Source organism: Dendrobates tinctorius, unplaced genomic scaffold, assembly GCF_039654945.1.
Source record: "Dendrobates tinctorius isolate UK_male_01 unplaced genomic scaffold, ASM3965494v1 ptg000056l, whole genome shotgun sequence".
In the NCBI taxonomy this organism is placed as follows: domain Eukaryota; kingdom Metazoa; phylum Chordata; class Amphibia; order Anura; family Dendrobatidae; genus Dendrobates; species Dendrobates tinctorius.
The window spans coordinates 4,436,132-4,456,045 of record NW_027361724.1 but is presented as its reverse complement, the minus strand read 5'-3'; the positions used below and the strand labels follow the sequence as shown (position 1 = coordinate 4,456,045).

Sequence of the window (19,914 nt, the reverse complement as noted above, 5' to 3'; positions counted from 1 at the left end):
ACCCCGCACCCCCTGCTGTCTGACTGAAAGGTCTCTCCCTTTCAGAGGAAAGCTCTCCCGCCAACAGTGGTGACAGCCCTGATAGTTCTAGCCTTAAAGGGCACCGCTGACTCATCTTCTTACATCTCCCCTCTCTTTTCACTCACCATTCCACGGGCGAGGCATCTGGAGCACAACTGGATAATTTATTTACAGGTTCAGCGGTTTGCCGCCAAATGCATTGATCTTGATTGTACCGAATGGGGGGCTGTCCAGCCATTGTTCATTCTGAGTGACGTAGATTGGAAGGAATAGTGCAGTCTTCTGATGGAGGCAAAGCTGAATCTGCATCTGCCATAACGCTTGCTTCAGGAGTCTCAGGACCCTGATCTGTAGACGTATCTCCAGATGGTTGCTTGAGATTTTCCTCTTCTTCATCCTCCACAGCCACAGGAGGCACCTCCTCAGGAACCTTGGGAGTTTTTTCCCTCTGTATGGGATCTTCTGAGAGGCATGGCTGGAGCATATTCCTACGGACCACCCTAGTGGGCACATTCTCTTCTCCTTCTGGAAAAATCTCATATACAGGTCCTTCCACACCAACCTGATGTTTCACTCTGTATGGCCTACTCTCCCACCGATTTTCCAGTTTGTCACAGGGACGCTTTTCCAGCACCAACACTTGATCACCCACCTGAAGATCTGTCCCCTGGAGAGGAAGCTTCTCAACATGCTCCAGCTCCCGGTGCCGTGTCAGCACCAGGCGATGTAAGGTCTGTAGACGGTGACGATGTTCTCGGACCCGGGTAGACACCCCCTTCCGTGAGTACTCCTCACCTCGATCCAGTTCCAGCTCCATGACTTCTTTACCTGTTTGGTCAAACAACAAGAAGTAAGGCGTGTGACCGGTGATTTGATGGACTCGATTGTTATAAATCCACACAAGTTCAGAGACATATTCTGGCCACCTAGCCTTTCTGTCATCTTCAAAAGCTCTTAGCATCTGAATCAAGGTGCGGTTAAATCGTTCACAGGCCCCGTTTCCCTGAGGATGATATGGTGCGGTATGTGATCTGTTGAATTGGTAGATCCGCTGCAACTCATCCATCACTTTGCCTAAGAAACATGCTCCTTGATCCAAATGGAACCACTGTGGGCATCCATACACCTGAATGAAGTGTTTACAGATAGCATACGCAGCAGTCTCAGCCGTCTGATCTCGGGTGGGCGTCACCACCCCAAATTTCGTGAAATAATCTACCATCACTAGGCACTGGTCATATCCTTGATGAGCTGGCCCGATTGTTAAATAGTCGACGGTCAATAGTTCCAGGGGAGCGGAGGTTACTATCATCTGGAGAGGAGCTCTTTGTTCTGGGGACTTGACCAACTGACAGTCTGCAAGATTCCTCGATCGCCGCTCTCAGCCGAGGGAGCTAAACAAACCATTGGAGTCACTGAAACGGTTTTTCAAGGCCGAAGTGAGCCCCTTTTTTCATGAGTTTCAGTGGCCAGAGTAGGCAGTACTGTCTCCGGTATCACCACCTGCCAGGAAGCCCCAGTTCTCCCCGAAGTTGAACCTTCCGGTATAAGATTCCATTTCTCATCTGCAGGTGCTCCCACTGCCGAAGGATCTTCAATGCTTCTGGAGTCAGAGCACTCCGCTGCGCTGGACTAGGCAGCTTCTCCACTGTTACCCAGTGTCTGAACAGAGTGAGTTCACAATCCTCCTGCTGTAATTGGACCCATTCATCCCGAGATCTTCCCAATACTCCTTCACGACGGGGGGGTCTGTATTTGGTCCAACTTAGCCGCCACTGTCCCCGCGGTCCTTTAGAACTCGGGAACCTCTTCTCCCTCTAGCAATTCATCTCTACGCTTCCCCGGTGGTGCATGTCTTGCTGTAGACATGGCGTCAGCGTGCATGTTCTCTGCTCCCCTCCTGTAGGCGATTCTGTACCGGAACTTTGCCATCCGGGCCACCCAGCGCTGTTCCAAGGCCCCTAGCTTGAAATTCTCCAGGTGTGCCAATGGGTTATTATCGGTACGTACTAGTACCTCCGAAACGGGAGGTATTCTGGAAATCTCTCTGTCATAGCCCACACCAACGCCAGCAACTCCAGCTTGAAGGAGCTGTAATTGTCCAAGTTGTGTTCGGAATCGTGAAGGGACTGACTAGCATAGGCAATCACCCTTTCTCTTCTGTCCTGCACCTGCGACAACACAGCTCCAAGTCCGTGCAAGCTGCCGTCAGTGTGAAGAATGAACGGTATAGAGAAGTCTGAATAAGCCAGTACCGAGGCTCGGTCAGCACTTTTTTTTAGCTCACAGAATGCCTTTTCCAGCCTTTCTTCCCAGTGAATGGATCGACCCTTGGCACTCGGGGGTACTCCCTTCAGGAGTTCGAGCAACGGTTCTACCACCCGAGTAAAGTTCTTCTCAAAGCGACGGTAGTATCCTGTTAATCCCAGGAATGCACGTACTTCCTTCACGTTCTCTGGGGTCGGCCAGTCTCGGATCACCACAATCTTTTCCTGTGATGGCCTCACTCCTTTGGCGGAAACGATATGACCCAGGTACTCGATCTGAGTCCGGAACAAGTGACATTTTTGGGGTTTCACTTTCAGCTCATACTTCTGTAGAGGGCTCAGCACTTGCTCTAGTCTCCGTAGATGGTCTTCAAATGAAGCAGCGTACACAATTATGTCATCCAAGTAGATAAGGGTGTCCTCAAAGTTCAAGTCACCTAGACACCTCTCCTTCAGCCGTTGGAACGTACTGGGGGCATTTGCCAAGCTGAAAGGCATTCTGTTAAATTCAAAGAGGCCCATGGGGAGTATAAAGGCCATCTTTGCCCGATCCTTTTCCGACATGGGCACTTGCCAGTAGCCACTGGCGAGATCCAGCATTGAGAAGAACTTGGCTTTCCCTAATGCAGACAGAGACTCCTCAATCCGGGGTAGAGGGTATGAATCACGTACAGTACAGGGGTTAAACTTACGGTAGTCTATGCAGAACCTCAGGGTCCCGTCCTTCTTCCGCACCAGTACAATGGGGGCCGTCCACGGACTCTAGCTTTCTCTAATGACACCCGCCTGCAGCATCTGACTGAGCATTTCCCTTAATTCTTGGTACAACTGAGGGGGGATCTGCTGGTAGCGCTCTCGAATGGGTGCTGTATCCCCCATGGGAATTTCATGAGTAATTGCCGTGGTGCAGCCGAAGTCATCTTTGTGGTTCGAAAAAACAGATTGGTATCGCCCCAGTAACGCCTCCACTTGATGCACTTGGGTGGACGTGAGTTCAGCATGCATCCGTTCTAAGATGCGCCGACCCTATGTCAGCAAAAGTGATATGAGGGTCTACCCGTACCCGCTCTCTCAGGGTCTGTTTGGTCAAGGCGTGCCATAGGCCGGTCACCAACAAGTTACGCAGCACGACATCCGTCGGCCATACCCGATCCCATCTTTTCTGACATTGGCGGTGTGTAATTCTTGTAGGGCCTTCATATATAGTGTAACCATCTCCCCCTCTCTTTGCATACGGCTTAACAGGCGTGTCCTAAGTTCCCCTACGTCAGTTGGGTCCCAATGAGTCGCCTCTAAGATCTGGAGTACTTTAGCAAATGTGTCTCGGTCCTGTGGGCTACGCAACATCACAGAGTCTCGAGCCTCTCCGTCTAAAGCCATAATGGCCACCTCGGCCTCGAGGGCGTGGATCATCTGGTGCATTCTCATCATACCCCTCATACGTTCTGTATAACTCCACAACATGGTATTAGACACCGTAAATTTCGGCAAGGTGCTCAGCATGGCCCCCAGAGACATACTGGTTTTGGGCCCAACCGCCTGTTCTGCTGTCTCCGCGCTACCAGACTGCAACCTGCCGACTACACCAAAATGTAAGGAACAAACAGTTTGTGGGATGCAGTGAGTAACCGGAGACAGAGAAGGGGTTAACAAGGATTTACTGAACAATCAATAACAAGTGATACTCCACGCCGGGAGGTAAAGGCAATGGCAAAAAAATATTCAAGGTAAACGGGAAACTTATCGGTTGCAGTTCTGGCAAGAGGAAGGCTGGAAAATCTCCCGTCGGCATTTCCAGTAATGCACAAAATCTCTAGCTCTGCTGCGGAGAAACGAGTAACACTGCCACCCGACAGTGCCGATGGATGCAGTCCTGCTTGACTTGGGTACGCTGGAATGTGAGAACAGTCCTTTATGTGGATGCCTCAGAAATGACATTGGGCACGGGTCGTGAGCATGTGTACAAGCCTTTCGGAGTAGTCTCTAAGCAGTTGATCCGGTATCTCGGGTAAAACGGGGTATCCAATGGTGAGGGTACAGATGTTAACTTAATAGCGTCACGAGAAGTCTCAAGGTCAGTACACGGAGGTCTGGGAAAAGTGGAGTTGTCAGTATCAGCAGCAGAGAGGGAGTCAACCGTCTCCTGTCACCTTCCCACCAAGTCTGCCCCGTTCCCGCGCTCAGGTCTCCTTTTGTACCCCATGCCACCTGCTGTCTGACCGAAAGGTCTCTCCCTTTCAGAGGAAAGCTCTCCCACCAACAATGGTGACAGCACCGATAGTTCCGGCCTTAAAGGGCACCGCACATCGCTGACTCCGCCTTGACTCATCTTTTTACACCTGCGCCAAACAAGGCCTCACCCGTGCTTTCCTGCACAGATCTCCAGTCCATACAATGGCTGCTGGTTTGAGGATCATGTGACCACACCTGTCCATCAGCCTTGTCCAATTGAAAACCTTGCATGAGAAAACTGCCTTTCTATTTCTAAGCACTGCAGAGCTACACTAGCAAGATCAGGAGGAGAACCTGTCATACCTTTATAATAGTCGGTGCCACAAAATCATGTCCCCACCACATGTGATAAAATAAAGATAATGTGGCCAACCCCATTATCTCACTCTACAGTCAGAAACAGACAGTGTAATACAAGCACAGTGGCTATAGGAGGCAAATGGTGCAAACATTTTAACAAAACCCAATTGCAAAAATATTTTTAAGCCCCAATTGCATGGATTTAAGTAGGAAAAAATGTCCCCTTTCATTCAAGAGCTACATAGCAGGATAAAATTGAAATGTTGGTTTACTAAGTCACAATCATAATGAATGCGGTCACACTGAGAACCATAAATTGCCGCATCTGTGAAACAGTCGGCAAAAATGCAACCCTTCTGATTTCTGCACTATCATATTTAAAATCATTAGTTGTGACGGGCAGCACTACATTGCAATCTTAAAATTGCAAAGTCAAAAGTCGCTATGGAGTGGAGCCATAACTGGGTAGGCGACTTCCCATCCCAAGGCTCTACAGTTTGGGAACATTAAGCAAGTAAAGAAAAATTACCTAGGTGTGAGTTTTTGGGCTATGTTCACATGCTGCTTTTTTGCTGCTTTTTTTCTGCAAACAAAACTTGCATTCTCGGCAGTAAATAAGCTGCTTACAAAAAGGAGATTTTGCTGCATTTTTGGTGTGTTTTTGTTGCATTTTTTGCTGTGTTTTTTAGTGAAGATTACATGTGTCATTTGTCTACATTACATGTTTAATAAAGTTAGTTTTATTCATCAAAAACACGATTGTGGTTTTTGCAGCGTTTTTGCACTTCTCATCACTTTTTATTGTGAGAAAATGCTGCAAAAAATTTACATGCTGCAGTTTTCAAAAATGCAGCAGTTTTCGAATTCAATCAGAAAAAAATCAATTGTGCGCATGAGATTTCTGAAATCTCATAGCTTTTTACAGCTCTTACCGTATATACTTGCGTATAAGCTGTGTTTTCAGCACATTTTTTGTGCTGAAATCACCCCCCCTTGGCTTATACACGAGTCATTGTCCTAGAAGCCGGCAGGGGAGGGGGAGCAGGCAGAGCAGCGGGTCACAGGAGGCAGGAGCCGGCGGCTGCAACTCTGCCCGCTGCTAACGAGAAATGAGTATTCACTGCACTCGCAATGAATATTCATTTTTCTTATAGCACGCACAGTTACTGCCACAGCAGCCGGCCTCCAGCAGCTGTATAAAAAACAAAAACTGCTACTTACCTTCCCTGTGCACCCTCGCAGCATCTTGTTGTTATGACTTCCAGCAGCTCCGCCAGGGGATCACATGTCCCAGCTGAGTGGAGAGAGGTGAATATTCATTACCTTAATGAGCAGGGACACGTGATTGCACAGCCACAGGAGCTGCTGGAAGCCGTAACAACAAGATGCAGCCAGGGCACGCAGGAAAGGTAAGTAGGAGGGTTTTTTTTTTGTTTTTTTAATGCTTTTCTCATGGGATACAAGGATAGGGATGAGGAGCCTTGCCGACAAGGATGGGGATAAGGATCCATGCACACAAGGGCAGGGATGAGGAGCCATGCATACAAGGACAGGGATGAGGAGGTATGCATACCAGGATAGGGATTAGGAGACAATGCATACCTGTCTTATACTCCAGTCAATACATTTTCCCAGTTTTTCGTGGCAAAATTAGGTGCCTCGGCCTATACTCGGGTCGGCTTATACACGAGTATACGCAGTAATTTGCATTAAAAAATGCGGAAAAAACGGGTGTAATAACTCAATGTGTGAATATGACCTTAAATTGCCTAAATAATTTACCTGTTCCTTTTTATCATTTCTTTCTAAGGCTAAAATAAGAGATGTATAGTATCTAATATATACTTACCTTGTAATGTCTTCACATCCTGTTACGTCCAGATGTATCCGGATCCCAGAATTCCAAGCGGCAGAAGTTCACCGACCGCCATATTGGGACACCCAAGTAATAGGTGTCTCAATATGGAACTGCTGGTGGTACCAGCCTCTTGCGCGGGACCACCAGTGGAACACCGTTGCACCAAACACACACTCACTGTATACGCCGTATGCACCACACACACACAAACAAACACACACTGTATTTGCCGTACACCCCCCCACACACACACACAAACACTGTATACGCCGTACGCACCACACACACACACACACACTGTATACACCGTACGCACCACACACACACACGCACACACAGACACACTCTGCATATGTCGTACACACCACACACACACTGTATACGCCGTACGCAGCCTCTTGCGCGGTACCACCAGCAGAACACCGTTGCGAACATGCCGCTGCCAGGATCAGCCAAATGATTCACTGACCACCGCCATTCTTGTACAGGAGGAGCACAAGCGCAGTTTTAATGTGACCGCCTCTATCTGTCTGCACAAAGATGGAGGTGGCCTGATTTACGGCGCCTACGCGATTTCTGTGCAGGCGCAGTGAATCATTCGGCTGATCCCGGCGGCAGATGTGCGACGTGTCTACAGGCAGAGGAAGTCGGTCACATTAAAGGGGTTTTCCCACGAACGAAAGTTCATTTTAAAAATTGTCTGTGCCTGACCGTGTACAGAGCATACCACATCTCCTGGGCCGGGGAGGAAGCAAAAGACAATACTGACATTACACAGCAGGGGATCACAGAGGATTCATTTTGTGAGGTAAAATATTTCACTGACTGTTTTTAAACAATATTTTACCTCAGAAAATGTATCTTCTGCGATCTCCTGCTGTAATGTCAGTATTATCTATTGCTTCCTCCCCTGCCCAGGAGCTGTGGTATGTTGTGTACATGGTTAGACACACAGGTCAAAGAAGAGATGACATGAGAGGAGAAGACAACAGATGGGGGAGAGAGAAAGAGCACAGGCATGAGAGAGACAGAGCACAGGGGGAGACAGCTCAAACGGGACAGCACATGAGGGGAGAACACAGCACAGGAAGGAAAGAGACAGCACACAAGGGGGACAGCACATGGGTTCACAGGTCAAAGAAGAGAGCACAGATGGGAGAAGTCAGCACAAGGGGAAAGAGAGAGTGGATAGGTGGGTGAGCACATGGGGGGAGAGATTATCAAGGCTGCAAAGCCTGCCCCCATCGTGACATTACCGCCCTCCCGATGCGATATAATCGGGCCTCCATCTAGTACATAAATAGTAGGAAAACAAATCACACATGTTACTGGATAGAAGTGTGACTTTCACAAACTGGAAATAGCTATAAATTGTAAAAAAAAAAAAATTAAGAATGGACCAGACTGCCTAGATCCCATGTAACACTGTTGCGTCCCCGTCTTATGTCTAATTACATGCATTAGAGGTTCTTCATGTCTGGTGAATCGGGCTCTTGTAGTGCCAGGTAAGAGGCAGAGAATGAGTCACTACACAAAAGAATGAAGTGTTACTGATAATACCGGCTGCATCTCACAAGGTCTTGTATGCGATATGAAATGTTTAGAGAAAGTGAATATGAGAACGTTGCTGTCTGCTCACGTCTTCCTTTTCGCGTTGTGTCTTAGGCTGACCAGTTCTCCGGGTTTCACATCAGATCTGTGCTGTGTGTTCCAATATGGAATAGTAACCATCAGATAATCGGTAAGTGGTCTAGACTGGAGGAGAATCTGTAACCATTTACGTTATGAGGTCATTTATCCCCTTTATACAGAAATGTCAAAGTAGAGGCTTATCAATCTTAGCACTCTGTCGTCCAGGTAAAAAATGAGTCATTGTAATGAATTAACTGGAAATGTAAAACAATCGGCCAGTAATTGCAAGTATTAGCTGATATTTTAAGCTGGGTAGGTCAAGCACAGATACAATCAGGCAGAACGTATTGCTATATCATGATTTTCTCATTTATGATTTTTTATAGAACTGAAACTTTATCTGAAAATGTTTGTTTTATTTATTATTTTTAAGAAATATTATATATATATATATATATATATATATATATGTATATATATGGTATATATGGGTCGCCATCCCAGGGCTGTGGGGTACTCGGTACCGGGCCGGTCTCTTAGAGGGAAGTGTCACAGCAGCGGTGACCCGGTCCGTGGCCCTGGGCACCCATGTAAAAGGGGATTGAGTGAGGAAATAAAGTTTATGAATGATTCGTGACGTCACCTGTGGTGTTCGGCAATGAAGATGTTAAGCCGACGCTGCAGACAGATTCTCTGGGACAGATGGTGGGGTGCAGCAGTGATGTTATAGCCCTCCACAGGCAGGGCTGTCGGTCCCAGGGCAGTGTAGATAGGTGTTGGGGACAAGGGTGCAGTGTATGGCACAAGGATGTAGCAGTGCCGGAGAGTTTGTAGGAAGAAGGCAAGGACACAACAGGGTGCAGTTTCTTTACCTTTACTTGGCAAATGCAGTCCAGGGTCCCGATTACAGATGGCACAGGAGCAGGCTAGCCTGGAAGCAACTCAGGAATCTCTCTATGCAGATAGGTTGTGTAGTCTCCTTCCTAGCGCTTGCTTGAGGTACATGCAGTACTGTGTAACACTGAAGTTCCTCCTTCTTATCTTCTCTTAGAACTACCTCGTATGGCTGACAGCTGTAGCCCTCTATCTCTCTCGGCTCACCCGTTGCTGTTGTGCCTCTGAGTCTTAGGTGGGAATAGAGCATTTACAGCTTCCTACTCCTCTGTTTTCTGTTGCAGGACCTTCAGTATCCATACAACCGTGGAGACCAGGCTCCAGATCATGCGCTATCACTGGGAGGGAGCTCTCTATCCTCAGCTCAACCTCCAGCTTCTCTCCACATGTCTACACACTTCGGCCTCCTCACACTAACTGATTAATTTCCCCTCCTGGCCCTCAGAGAGCACTCCTCCCCCAATGGTTCAGAGCTCCCTCTGCTGGCCTGGAGTGAGAACTGTGTTGCATGACATGGTTAACTGCTAGAGAGACCCTTCATTGCTTCCAAGCCTGACATCACCCTCCCTGGAGGAGGGAAATGCCACTGTGGCAACCATACTCCTGGGGGTGCCACATTCCCCCTAGTGCAATTCAGCACTCCTGGGCTGATGAAAAACATATACAACATATATACAAATTAACAATATAAAAGTAGAAGATTTGAAAAAGGAAAAATTGCAAAAACCAAAAGCTCCAAAAATAGTCCTGTGATGATAAGTCCATGCATCAACGTCCATGGTCCATTCCTGGGCAAATGGTGAACTATTTACAAGGGTAGTGACCACACCTAGTCCAGTGGCCAAGATGTCCATAACACAACAAAACTGGAAAAATTCAAAAAGGAAATTTCTTACAGAATATCTGTAGGCACAAAACTTGAACAGTTAGATATATACACACAATTTCAACATTTACATGAACTTATCTATAACGATATCTGATGGGCGGTATACCTTGTTTAGTATGGGAAGACCTGCGTAACTCTGGTGTGGGTAAACTGGGTAGTAGTCTGCGAACTCTTAGTCTCCCCATGGGTATGACAGATTCACCACTGGCAGGGCGAGGATTCCCTGGCTCCACTGCTGGTGTGGCATATGCTGCCTGAACTTCCTGATTTTCAGAGTTCTCTTGAGTCACGTCTTCTTGTACTACCAGTTGGGGAATTGTCAACACTGGCACCACTATGGCATCATTTACTTTAGTCCAACTGGCAGAGAATTCTCCAAGTATAGTGCTGACCTTTGCTTCTTCATCCATGGGTTGGATGTTATTTTGTTCTTCCATTCTTTCTTTTAGCTGGTCAGGGCACAGTTTCAAATGATCCCTCGATATTGCTGCTGAGGTTTCTCCTCCATCTTTACTAATAAGGCACACCTTGGTATTGTCAAAGTTTGAGGGTAGAATGGTGTAGGGTTCAGCTTCCCATTGGTCATCCTGTTTATGCAGTCTTCTTTTCCTCTCTCTTGAGGACTTGTTCTCCTGGTGACAAGAGAACTGCAGGTGCATGTTGGTTGTAGTGCCTTTCTTGTTTTTGTCTTGCCTGAGCTAGACTCTTCTCCACACACTCTTGTACTCTTCTGTACTGTTGCTGCCTCTCTGTGTCCCAGTCAGCATCTGGTGACGTCACCTCAGGTGTAAGGACTCCCATATCCATATCAATAGGCAGCTTACCAGGCCTCGCTCTGATTAGGTAGGCTGGAGTGCAGTTGGTGGAATTCACAGGAATGTGGTTGTAGAGGTCTACCAGATCTGGCAACTTTTCTGGCCACAGATTCCTTTCCTCCATAGGCAAGGCCTTCAGCAGGTCGATCACCACCTGGTTCATCTTTTCACACATGCCATTGGTCTGTGGATGGTACGGTGTTGTCCGGATCTTCTTACAACCATACAAGTTACAGAATTCCTGGAACACTTCTGCCTCAAAAGCAGGATCTTGATCTGTAAGCACTCTTTCGGGATATCCATGTGGTCTACAGAAGTGCAGTTGGAATGCTCTGGCTGCTGTCCTGGCTGTTTGATCCTTGACAGGCACTACTACCAGGAATCTTGAGTAGTGGTCCACGATGGTAAGAGCATAAATGTAGCCTGAACGGCTTGGAACCAGCTTCACGTGGTCCAGGGCTACCAGCTCGAGTGGCTGTTTGGTTACTATTGGCTGCAGAGGAGCTCTCTGGCTGTTTCGACCCTTTCTGCGCAGGTTATATTGTCCACACTCCCGGCACCACCTTTCAATGGCTTTCCTCATACCAGCCCAGTAGAATCTCTCCCGGAGCAATCCTTCCAACTTCTTCCATCAAAAGTGGCCAGCTCCATTGTGGTATGCTTCCAAGACCATTGATGCCTCTCTCTTTGGGACTACCACCTGCCAGACCAGCTCATGAATGCGGGCATTGATACTCCTCCTACACAGCTTTCCTTCATAGATGAACAGCCAGCCTCTTTCCTTCCACAACTGCTGGGTTTCTTCAGGAGCATCCGACTCTGGGCGTGAGTCAGCTTGTGACCGTAGCTCCTTCACCAGGCGGACTGCGGGGTCACTATCCTGGGTTTTTACCCAGTCATGATGGGGCAATGGATTTATGGTGACCTCTTTCATGCCAGACCATCTGTTTCTCACTCCTTGGGCACGTTGGGCCGCAATTGGCCGGTGGAAGGGAGGTAACTTTATTTCTCCAAGAGCCTCAGGGTCTTCTCCTGCATCTGGCAGATTAGGCATTCTGGACAGCGCATCAGCATTGGCATTCTTGTGCCCGGCTCGGTACTTGATGGTAAATTCATAGCTAGACAGCCGAGCCATCCATTGCTGCTCCCATGCACCTAGCTTGGTAGTTTCCACGTGAGTCAATGGGTTGTTATCTGTGAAGATGGTAAACTTGGCTGAAGCTAGGTAATGCATGAATCTTTCAGTCACAGCCCTGACTATGGCGAGGAACTCCAGCTTGAAGGAACTGTAGTTGTCAGGGTTCCTTTCAGTGGGACGAAGCTTCCTGCTGGCGTAGGAGATCACCCTTTCTTTGCCATTCTGTACCTGTGACAGTACTGCTCCCAGTCCCACGTTGCTGGCATCAGTATACAACACAAATGGTTGGTCATAATCTGGGTAGGCCAGAACTTCATCTCCTGTGAGAGCCATCTTCAGTCGGGTGAAGGACCTCTCCAACTCCTCAGTCCATTCAAATGTGGAATTCTTCTGTTTGGCTTTCTTGGACTGTCCCACCAGAAGATTTTACATAGGGGTGGCTATTTCAGTGAAGCCTTTGATGAATCTTCAGTAGTAACCTACCAGTCCGAGGAATTGGCATACTTCATGGAGGTTGCTGGGCTTCAGCCAGTCCTGGATGACTGTGACTTTGTCAGGATTTGGTGCCACACCTTCTGCACTCACTATATGACCGAGGTACTGTACCTTGGGCTTCAGGAGGTGGCATATGGAAGGCTTCACCTTTAGGCCAAAATTGGACAAGGCTTCAAACACCTCTGCCAGGTGCTTCAGATGGTCTTCATAAGTCTTGGAGAAAACAATGACATCATCAAGGTACAACAGGACTGTCTCGAAGTTCTTGTGTCCCAGGCAGCACTCCATCAGCCGTTGAAATGTTCCTGGGGCAGTGCAGAGCCCGAATGGCATATAGTTGAACTCACAGAAACCTATTGGGGTGGTAAATGCTGTTTTCTCCTTGTCTGCCTCTGCCACGGGAACCTGCCAATATCCACTAGTGAGATCCAAGGTGGAAAAGTAGTTAGCAGTTTTAAGTGCGGCTAATGACTCCTTAATTCTACGTAATGGGTAGGCATCTTTATGTGTAAAGCTGTTAATTTTTCTGTAATCAACACACATTCTCATGGTACCATCCTTTTTCTTTACAAAAACTATTGGAGCTTCCCAGGGGCTACAACTGTCTCTGATAACCCCTGCTTCATCTCTCTCAACATACCTTTGACACATTGATATTGTGTTGGGGGTATAGGCCGGTATCTTTCTTAATGGGTGGATGATCTCCAGTGGGGATATGATGTTGAACCCCTTTTGCCTTCCCAAAGTCTAGGGGGTGTTTACTGAATACCCGCTCATATTCCTGGGACACTCTGTAAACCCCATTTTTCTGGTATGAAGGTGTGGAGTCAGTTCCCACCTGCAGTTGCTGGCACCACTCCTCCAGCTGCTTTACAGAGCCATTGTCCTCCACCTGGTCGGATGAGACCAAGGGATCTGCTGCCTGCATTGCATTGCTACTGACAGTGAGCAGCTTAGCAACTGTGGCATACCGAGGTATTGTGGCCTCCTCCTCCCAACAATTCAAAAGGCGTACAGGTACTCTCCCTTTTCGTACATCAACTACCCCTATGGTTGTCAGGAGAGTGGGCCTGCTATCAGAGTATACTGGTTCTACTAATGCCTGGTAATCTTTTCTTCTGAGGCCTATAGCTGCCCAACACCAAATCAACATTTCACATTTGGGGGGTATTGCAATGGGGCAAGCATCAGTCACTCTGACACTGCCAATTTCTCCGCCAGAGAGTTCTACCTGCTGTCTTTGCATCAGGGCCTTGATCTCCTTCTGCAGGACTCGTTGTTCACTGGAACCAGCAGTCTCAGCCACCTGTTGCAACAAGACAATAACCTCGGAAAGACAATTTTCAATTACATTTGTACCAAGAGTCATCATGGGATTACATTCTCGTTGATCAATATCCACAACTATCAGACCTTGAGATTTTAACTCTACTCAACCCAATTTAACAGTAATTTCTTTACATTCTACTTGTGGGGTAAAGACTGACCATTACTGGCAACTACTGTGAGTTCATCACTTGGGCCACGGGTGAGTTCAGAGTCAGCCCAATACCGCTTGTAGAGGATATAGGGCATAGTGGTCACCTGGGAGCCAGTGTCCAGCAAAGCGTTCATGGGGATGCCGTCAATCACCACTGGAAGGATCGGTCTCCCTCCAACATACTTGGCTCGCCAGTTCCTTGGGCCTTGTGGTCCTACTCCTGGGGGTTGGCCCTCTGCCCCAGGGGTTGCTCGTGTTAATAACAGAATCTTGCAAGGTGGCCTGCCTTGTGGCAGTGACGACAGATGGGACGTCCATCCTGGTCATAACGATCGTTGTTCCTCCCTCGGAGAGGCGGGGTTCTCCTCTTCCGGAGCCACGGGACATCCTCTGGACTGGAAGCAAGCTGGATCTTCTTTTTGGAGGACACCTGCAGGGACTGCACAGATTTAGTAAGTGCAGCCATACCTTTGGTCAACTCCTGGACCTGAAGACGCAGCTCTTCAGTTGGACCTTTATCCAGAGTCTGTGCATCAGCCTCCACAGGGATGGAAGGGAAAGATGTTGCTTCCTGGTGGTAGGTGATCGCTGGGTGCCTAGGGGGCGCTGGACGCCTGACAGTTGGTTCCTGCAGCACCTGGATAGCCCTGTCCTTGAAATCAGCAAAGTCTAGGTCAGGGTTTTGTAGGGCTATGATGCGCAGCTGTGCTCTGTGGGTACTGGATAGGAGTCCTTCAATAAATTGCTCCTTTAGCAGTCCGTCTCCATCTTTCACACTGTCAGGGTCAATCTGCTTGACGGCTCACAGCGTCTCTTGCAGGTTAAGAGCATAGTCCCTTATATTGTCCTGCGCTTTCTGTTTACATCCAAAGAGCCTCATCTTGATTTCAGCTGCAGTGCAGGTGTCAAAGGTGCTTCTTAGCTTGGCCAAAATCTTTTTAACAGTCTCTTTGTCAGTGTCCTGCCAGGCTTTTACTTCTCTCTGTGCTGCACCTGTTAGCTGCCCAATAAGGATGTTCACCTTCTGGCTTTCAGATAGAGGATACACCTCAAACAAACTACACAGTCTCTCTTTAAATTCACTCAGGGTATGTGACTCCCCTGAATACTGCGGTAGCCAGGCTGCTCCCAGTATGTAAGGCATAGACAGCGGCATTATGGGGACCGCTGCGGTGAGTGCTATGGGCACTGCATCTTGCGGCGCTGAGGGGCTGGCGGGGGCGTCTGCCGCTGCATCGGTGCGTGCCTCAGACGTTCTACTTCCCCCCTAGTTAACGGTTGCCAGGCCCCGGGGTTGAGCGGCTTACCGGTTGTAGGCCTCAGCTCCTCCCTTCTCACGCACTGTCCACTCTTCCTGCGCTGCACTTCACTTCTTTGCGCTCTTCAGCAGGCTCCGCCCACGAAGGCCCGCCTCTTTGGTCTCCCGCGCGCGCCGAGCAGCGGGATAATGGCGGCAATGGCGCCAACAGTCCACAGTACACAAAACTGTCTCTGGCACACAGGACCTGGGGATACCGGGCTCCGTAATCCTGTTCGTGACGCCAAAATGGGTCACCCTCCCAGGACTGTGGGGTACTCAGTACCAGGCCGGTCTCTTAGAGGGGAGTGTCACAGCAGCAGTGACCTGGTCCGTGGCCCTGGGCGCCCATGTAAAAGGGGATTGAGTGAGGAAATAAAGTTTATGAATGATTCGTGACGTCACCTGTGGTGTTCGGCAATGAAGATGTTAAGACGACGCTGCAGACAGATTCTCTGGGACAGATGGTGGGGTGCCGCAGTGATGTTATAGCCCTCCACAGGCAGGGCTGTTGGTCCCAGGGCAGTGTAGATAGGTGTTGGGGACAAGGGTGCAGTGTATGGCACAAGGATGTAGCAGTGACAGAGAGTTTGTAGGAAGAAGGCAAGGACACAACAGGGTGCAGTTTCTTTACCTTTACTTGGCAAATGCAGTCCAGGGTCCAGATTACAGATGGCACAGGAGCAGGCTAGCCTGGAAGCAACTCAGGAATCTCTCTATGCAGATAGGTTGTGTTGTCTCCTTCCTAGCGCTTGCTTGAGATACATGCAGTACTGTGTAACACTGAAGTTCCTCCTTATCTTCTCTTAGAACTACCTCGTATGGCAGACAGCTGTAGCCCTCTATCTCTCTTGGCTCACCCGTTGCTGTTGTGCCTCCGAGTCTTAGGTGGGAATAGAGCATTTACAGCTTCCTACTCCTCTGGTTTCTGTTGCAGGACCTTCAGTATCCATACAACCGTGGAGACCAGGCTCCAGATCATGCGCTATCACTGGGAGGGAGCTCTCTATCCTCAGCTCAACCTCCAGCTTCACTCCACATGTCTAAACACTTCGGCCTCACACTAACTGATTAATTTTCCCTCCTGGCCCTCAGAGAGCACTTCTCCCCCAATCCTGGTTCAGAGCTCCCTCTGCTGGCCTGGAGTGAGAACTGTGTTGCATGACATGGTTAACTGCTAGAGAGACCCTTCATTGCTTCCAAGCCTGACATCACCCTCCCTGGAGGAAGGCAATGCCACTGTGGCGATCATACTCCTGGGGGCGCCACATTTACGGTTTGATGCTCTGTTTGTCTTCTGCTGTTACCTGGACATTAATTTGCAAATGTCTCTGCAACCACCAAAAGGTGAGATGTGTTCTAGTTCATACTGACCCACATTGGAATAGATGAATTCCCCATAGGGACCCTATGCAGGTCTGGTCCCCCCAACTCCCTACATCAGCAGTGCTTAGCAGGGGTGGAATAAGAGTAGCCATGGCTCCGGGGAGTCAAGAAGGCGTGAGCCCGCCCATGGTCCATAATGTACCACGTGACATGATACCCTTCGATAGATCATGTGATAGGTCATGTGAGTAACACACAGGTGCTCTGGTGCACATCTTAAAATGGAAAAAGACAGATAGTACAATTTTCCCTCATGTACAGCACTATATATAACATAGCGCTATATAAAATAGAGCAGGGGTGGGAGATTAATTGAGATCCAACATGCCCTACAATTATTTTCCACAAAATCTGCTTACACCACCATATATATTAGTTGTACATTTTAGGGCTTCAGCTATAGCTGGACTCATTAAACGTCTGTCTTGATAAAATGATTAAAAAGCCATTCTTATATGGATTCTCAAAGTAACCACATCAGCCTCATTGGATCTAAGAGGTCTATTTAATAGTGTATGCAATTTGCATTATTAAATCTGTTGACAGTTTTTGTTTTAACTGTCTGGAGAGACAGGAGACTAGTGCTCTGTAGTAAAGAAATAGAGTGATTGCCTCTGAAGTATATTGAAAAAATTGTCAAAACTTAAAAAGTACCTATCAACAGTTTTGACACGTTAAACTGGCCGCATCATAGAATAGTGGCTGCAAAGCTGAATAAAATGTAGTTTTTATTTTTACTTTCTTCTCTTCATTGTGAAAATATTGGCATGTAAATTCAAATTTTCGCTTACAACAAGGGGGCAATAGCACAGATTCTTCTCTAGGGGCATTGACTTTTTCCTCTGTTTGACATTGACCACTTATAAGCAGGAGGAATCATACAGGGGAAAAAAAGAACACTCAACCAGAGAAGGTAAGACTTGTCATATAATGGCACATAGCTCAGATCAGTGAGGAGAGAAGGCCTGTGTGTCATTATAAGTCTCCCACAGACAAAACCGAGTGTGACATTCTCTATTCTTTTTTTCCACCCTGTATGACTCCTCATGCTCATGATTGGTCAATGTCATGCATGGGAAAAAGGAACCACCCCCAGAAACTAATCTCTGACAGTGACCCCCTGGTCTTAGCGAAATTAGCAAATAAACTTTGCAACCTAATATCTCCGCAACAGAAATGACAAATTAAAACATAAAAAAACATAAAAGCGACCTTTAATTCAACTCTGCAGCCACTAATCCATGATGTGGCAAGTTTAACATGCTCAAATTGATGAAAGATCCTCCTTAAACTGATGATGATGATGATGATGATGAACAAGCAGTCCATTACTTGTTGCTGACTTAAATATTTGCAAGTTTCACTTTGCTACAGTGCATCTAGTTGTTGGTATGTACAGTGATTAACATAAACGAGTACACCCCCAACAGATTTGTCAGAAAATCTTGTTTCCTTTCAGACTCAACATTTTCTGTTAAATACCATACTACAAAATACTCCCCGAAATGTGGGCCATTGATTGAAAACAAGATTTGTTATTTTGCACACGTAAAAAAGTAATTTTCCTAACAAATTCATTCAAGACTATGTTGCAAAGATGATTACACCACAATGAAATTCTTAAGGGAAAAAGCTAAAGTTTACAAAATTCTAATTAACAAGAATTCAGCCACAAGTCTTATTCATTAAGCAGGCATCCAGCAGACAGTTGACTATAAAAGGGTGTTACTTAACAAAGAAAACTCCTTCCCATATCATGCTGTCAGCAATGGCGCCACATGGAGGAGAAATGTCATAAGACCTGAGAAACAAAATAATTTCTTTACACAAAATGCAACTGCAACCATCTCACAGACACATCCAGGCCAACCAGAAGAGTAAACACCTAAACAGCAGTATCTTCTGATGAGACGGGTTGAAGAAAATCGACATGCAAGTTCACTGTAAGTAGCTAAAATAGAAAACTAAACCACGGTGAGTGTCTCCCATGAAACAATAAGGCGTACACTGCAGAGGATTGGCATACATGGGTGTCGGCAACGAAAGAAGCCTCTCCTAAAGCCCATGTATGAAAGCCTGCCTAGAATTACCCAGGGTCCATGCTGAAAAATATGAAGATTACTAGGGCTCCATACTCTGAACTGAGGAGAAAAAGATAAATGTTTTTTGGACCTGATGGCTTCAAAACTGTATTGTGTTGCAAAAGTGAGGAATACAAAGAAAAATGTATGGTGCCTACAGTAAAACATGGTGGTGGTGAGTGGTTCTGGTGTCAGGGAGCTACATTGCATTGATGGTATCATGAATTCACAGATGTACTGTTCTATATTGAAAGAGAAGATGATATCATCACTCCTTGCCCTTTGTAGATGTGCACTTTTCCAACATGTCAATGATCCAAAACACACATATATGGCCACTGTTGCATTCCTGCAGAAAAACAGGATGAAAGTGAATTAGTGGCCAAGTGTCTCCTGATCTGAACCGAACACCTATGAAGAGTTCTGAAGAAACAAGATTAACATCACTCTCCATCCAGCATCCAAACTCTAAAAGAGGTTGTTCTTGTAGAATGGAAAAAGATAGATGTTGCAACTTGCAATATGATGCCATCTTGTCCATTCCACGACTAGAATAATTGGTGCTTTCATTAAAAATCATTGAGATCGTATAAAATACTAGATGTAGTAGTTTTTGATGTGGGGTGTACTCATTTTTGCATTAACTAATTTGAAGATTTTGTAATGAATGTTATATTAGTAACCCTACTTCAATGTTCTGGATTACAAAAATGTTCTATGACACTCAATCTGTTCAAAATTTTGGAAATTGTTCTTAAGTTCAGTGAGATATTGATTACAATTTTACTTTTCAAAGGGGGTGTACTCATTTATGATTAGCATAACAGGATGTTAGATTGATGGCAGTCAAATTGCTTGGACCTTCATCAGCTTCTAGAAAAGGATGTCTGTGGTCACTTTTTCTCTCCTGAGGATGGCCATGGAGGAAATGCGTGGAAGGATATTTCAGCATGCTTGCATATTCTGTAAGAGCCTTTCAGCGATATGAAACTATCCATGCATGCTTGCCCTGCTTATATATTCCTGTAGCCTCTGCTCTAATCATAGTACGAATATTAAAATAAGTTTTGATATACAGTGTACTGACAGGTACAAACTCAAACAGCTGCTTCAAATAGAAAACCTTTAG

At 46.9% G+C, this 19,914-nt stretch overlaps 1 protein-coding gene across 1 annotated transcript in view; it reads left to right on the top strand.

Moving 5' to 3' along the window:
- Positions 1-19,914, top strand: part of PDE11A (phosphodiesterase 11A) — an 825,102-nt gene that overhangs the window by 464,362 nt on the left and 340,826 nt on the right. The window contains exon 7 of the mRNA XM_073577434.1: positions 8,344-8,419. Within this exon, the coding sequence (XP_073433535.1) occupies positions 8,344-8,419 (76 nt within the window). The remainder of the gene's footprint in view (positions 1-8,343; positions 8,420-19,914) is intronic.